The following is a 4,369-nucleotide window of genomic DNA, read 5'->3' as shown; positions in this document are numbered from 1 at the left end:
CAGCTCTTGTACCCTTCTGGTGTGTTCGGCCCCATGCTGAGCAAAACGGTGAGCCGGACCCCTCGGGCCACTTCTGTGCTCAGCACTGGGAATGCTAGTGCCCCACGCTGGCAAGGGGCACCCAAGTGATGCAGAAGTTAGCCGGGAGGAGCAAAGTGCTCCAGTATAACCAGTAAATTTTGCATCCCTGCCACAGAGGAGTGTTCGCAGGAGCCGGCAGCCTGGCCTCCATCCTGTGCTGGAGATCCAGAAGCTGTCTGGTTGCAGCTGGCGTGTCCGCAGTGGCTGTTTATGCTTCAACTGCTTTAGCTTTTTGCACCATTAATAGCAATTTCTCCATCTTGTTCGGCTTCCAGCTCATTCCATTAATCCTCCTTTGCTGCCTCTTCAGTTACTGCTGGGTTTATCCTAACTTGCCCCTGCGTATATTTTAATTATCACTGGGATTTTTACAGCCACTTGTGTGCTATCGGATTCTCCAAAGCATGTATTTTCTTTTGACAGCTTACTGGGAATGAGAGTAAACAATGTTTATGATGTGGATAATAAGACATATCTTATTCGCCTTCAAAAGTAAGAACTTCTTTACATTTTTTCATGCTGTTACAGTACCTGTGAGAGCTAGATTTTGTTGTATGTATGGAACTAGATTTTGTTGTATGTCTGTCATAGAATCACAGAATCTTTAGGTTGGAAAAGACCCTTAAGAACATCGAGTCCAGCCATTAACCCAGCACAGCCAATCCCAGCACTGACCCATGTCCCTGAGCACCACATCCACACGGCTCTGAAACCCCTCCCGGGATGGTGACTGCCCCTTCCCTGGGCAGCCCCTTCCAGTGCCTGACAGCCCTTTCCAGGAAGACATTTTCCCTAATATCCAATCTAAACCTCCCCTGGCACAGCTTGAGGCTGTTTCTCTTGTCCTGTCACTGGGGAGATGTCCTTTTGTTTGATAGATGTTTGGCTTTTCTGACTAGTTTTCAGTGAAATTCTGTTGTTCTTGGATAAAAATGCAGTAATTTTTACTCAGGAAGTTCTTGGGAGATAACATATGAAGAAATACTGCAGGAAATACACAGAAGGCCAAAGATATTAATGTAAAAACACGAAATTGTCATTGTGTCTTTTTGTGGGGAGGGAAGAGAGGAGTTGGAGGAACGAAGAGCAACTCTTCGTGACACTGGTGCCCAGGCCAGACAGGAGGTAGGGCTCATATCATGGCAGATGGACCTTCCTCATCTGCTTCCCTCCACTTGTGTTGGAGAATCTTGAACTCCTTTTCTTGCCAAGCATTTTGCTTGGCCAAATTATCCATAAACTTAAAAAGTGGATGTGCTTTCACTGTCAGCGGCACTGTTTGACGGGGTGACCAGTTTTGGCAACAGTGCACTCTGGTCGATGGTGTGCTGCTGGTTTGTGGTGCTTTGGTCTCATTCCAGTGCAAGCTGGCGTGTGGGGTAGGGGTGGCTGCTCATGTGCCAAGTGTCGAGTCTTTATTTTGTTAACAGACCCGACTGCAAGGCCACGCTGCTGCTTGAATCTGGCATACGCATTCACATGACGGAGTTCGAGTGGCCGAAAAACATGATGCCGTCTAGTTTTGCCATGAAGGTAAAGTAACCTACTGTTTCTTCTTAATAAGAGACCAGAAAGCAACGCTCATGTTCTGTCCTTGGAGCCAGAAGGAAATAGTGGAAGGATGTGCCTGGTGGATCCTGATCAAGTGGGTAGTTGAAGACGAGGGACGAGCAGTGTGGACCTGGGGTCACGTCACTGACGTTCAGTGCCTGAAACAATGAACATTTGTATTTATGAAGACTAATATGAATCTGCTGGATATTTTCTGGGCCACCTAGACCTTTTAGAATTTTACTCCAGCAAAGTCCTTGTCACTCCAGTTGGATTGTCCAGATTTTTAGGCCCTGGACACATCACCCTACAGGAATAGAGTCCTGCTGTTCAGTGTGCTGGGCTCGGGGGGCTCGCATCTCGCTGCAGGCTGCCAGGCTGTGTTCCTACAGGCAGATCTGCAGGGATCCAGCCTGAGTGCTGGCTCCCACACATCTCTGCCCGTGGCCTCGTTGAAATGACTCAGCAGAGATTCTCCGGGGTGGCTTTCCACGTCATATGTGGCTGCAGGGATAATCCTGGTTGTCTGTAAAATAAACCCTTTGCGTTTTTAGCTGGCTGCCCACTTGCTGAGCTAAACAAACAGCCGTTCTTAACGGTGGGTTAACGTTAAGAATCTGGAACAATTCCGTTCGCTATAAATATGATGGTATTACTTTGCTAAGAGCTGTCTTGTCTCTCTATTACCAGGATCAACACTTTTACCCTTGTGGTATCTGTATGAAGAAGCGGTCAGTGTCACAGCAGGGGTCTAGCTAAGAATGTGTTTCAGTATCAAATGTCACAAGCAGCTCTGTTTGCGTCATCTCACAGGCGTTTTCTCCATTGTTGACAGTGCCGTAAGCATTTAAAGACCCGACGACTTGTCAGTGTAAACCAGCTGGGTATTGACAGGATTGTGGACTTCCAGTTTGGAAGCGATGAAGCTGCTTACCACCTCATCATTGAGCTGTACGACAGGGTGAGTGCAGAACTCCCAGCGTGTCCTCTGAAAGCAGGCACGTGAGTGTGACCGTTGCTGACGGTCCCTGTGGTGTGCTCGCAGGGTAACATCGTCCTGACCGACCACGAATACATCATTTTAAACATTCTGAGGTTTCGCACGGGTGAAGCGGATGACGTCAGGTTCGCGGTTCGGGAACGATACCCAGTCGACAGTGCGAAAGCGCCTGCACCTCTGCCAACCTTGGAAAGGTAATTCCTTTTAGATGGTGTACGTATCGGAATGAACCCAGCTTGCGGGGAACGGTGAAAGGTGGAATGTCTGTGGACAGTCTCCACATGTTCCAGGTTTGGTCAAACCTGGAAATGGTTTGTAGCTTCTAAGCAATGCAGTGTAGTCTTGGAACATGTTGTTCTTTGGAATTACAGCTCTCCGCTGTCTTTTGCAGGTTGACTGAAATAATATCAAATGCACCCAAAGGGGAACAACTGAAGAGGGTCCTTAACCCGCATCTTCGTGAGTAATCTGTGTGTTACCAGAAACGGGAATGGGGTCGGTATGCTTTACCGTTAGGTGATGCAGAAAGTTTGAGCAACTTCAAGCAGGTTTTTTTTTAATGTTGTTCATGACAGTCTGCTGTTGTGTCTGTTTGAAAAATAACAAAACACCTAAGCCTTTGAAAACAGAGTAGATGGTTTTGATTCCAAGCCAACTGCACGGAGACATGAGCCTTGCAGCGATCCTGCAGTGAGTGGGACCTGAGAATAGCTCTGCTAGAGCTCTGACTTGATGCCCTTTGCCCAGTGGTACCAACAGGAGTTGTAAGTGTAAACTCAGGGCGAGGATGTTGCCAGGAAGTGCTTGGAGGATGCCAGCGCAGCCAGTCCCTGTGGTAAATCCAGGATGCTTGGTCTCTCCATCTGGGTGTTTGCTGGTAGCTGGGCAAAGCACCCTGTGCCCTGGTTCTCCTGACCACAGAAGCAGATTTGACTTGTGTGACATGGTGAGAACAAGTTTGGTTTTGCCTCCTGATTGGGCAGTGTTGATCAAGCACAGGCTTGCCTGCCAGGTACCCCCAACAGCCCCACACCACATAGAATCATAGAATCATAGAATCACAGAATGGTTTGGGTTGGAAGGGACCTTAAAGATCATCCAGTTCCAACCCCCCTGCCATGGGCAGGGACACCTTCCACTAGACCAGGTTGCTCAAAGCCTCATCCAGCCTGGCCTTGAAGACATCCAGGGATGGGGATGGTGGATTAGGTCTGATGAATGAAACTCCAGACGGTGTTCATTTTCCCACTCTTGTCATATCTGAGTGTTGTTTTGCACCTTGATGGTTTCTTGACCCTGCTGATTGTAGCAGGCTTCCTGCTCATGGTGTATCTGGGAAAGGCTTTGTCTTGGCTGGGGTTTTGTTCAGATTTTCTCAAAGTTAATTTTGGTGAGTGTTGCTGTGGTTTACATTCCCCTGCCAGAGTCTGGTCTCCCATTTTCCACAACTTCAGATAACTTGCTGCTTTTCACAGTTGTTCTTAACTTGATGTTTACTCATGCCACCCTGCCTTGCATTTTCCTGAAACACTCTTTAAGAAGTGATACACCCTCCATCTCCAAAGTAGCATCTTTCAATAGCCTGCAGGCTGTTTGCAGACACTGCCTTTTATCGATTGTCTTTATTTCTTTCATAGGATCATAGAATCTCAGCATGGTTTGGGTTGGAAGGGACCTTAAAGCCCATCCAGTTCCAACCCCCTGCCGTGGGCAGGGACACCTTCCACTAGACCAGGT

At 48.0% G+C, this 4,369-nt stretch overlaps 1 protein-coding gene across 1 annotated transcript in view; it reads left to right on the top strand.

Moving 5' to 3' along the window:
- Positions 1-505: 505 nt before the first annotated feature.
- NEMF (nuclear export mediator factor) overlaps positions 506-4,369 on the top strand; it is a gene marked incomplete at its 3' end in the record, with an annotated part of 13,789 nt that continues 9,925 nt past the window's right edge. Inside the window, exons 1-5 of the mRNA XM_010151961.1 lie at positions 506-573; positions 1,512-1,614; positions 2,468-2,593; positions 2,678-2,826; positions 3,024-3,091. Coding sequence (XP_010150263.1) covers positions 515-573; positions 1,512-1,614; positions 2,468-2,593; positions 2,678-2,826; positions 3,024-3,091 — 505 coding nt within the window. The remainder of the gene's footprint in view (positions 574-1,511; positions 1,615-2,467; positions 2,594-2,677; positions 2,827-3,023; positions 3,092-4,369) is intronic.

The sequence above is a fragment of the Eurypyga helias genome, unplaced genomic scaffold, assembly GCF_000690775.1.
Source record: "Eurypyga helias isolate BGI_N326 unplaced genomic scaffold, ASM69077v1 scaffold21545, whole genome shotgun sequence".
Classification (NCBI taxonomy): domain Eukaryota; kingdom Metazoa; phylum Chordata; class Aves; order Eurypygiformes; family Eurypygidae; genus Eurypyga; species Eurypyga helias.
The sequence above is the reverse complement of the archived record's forward strand: the minus strand, read 5'-3'. Positions and strand labels throughout refer to the sequence as shown.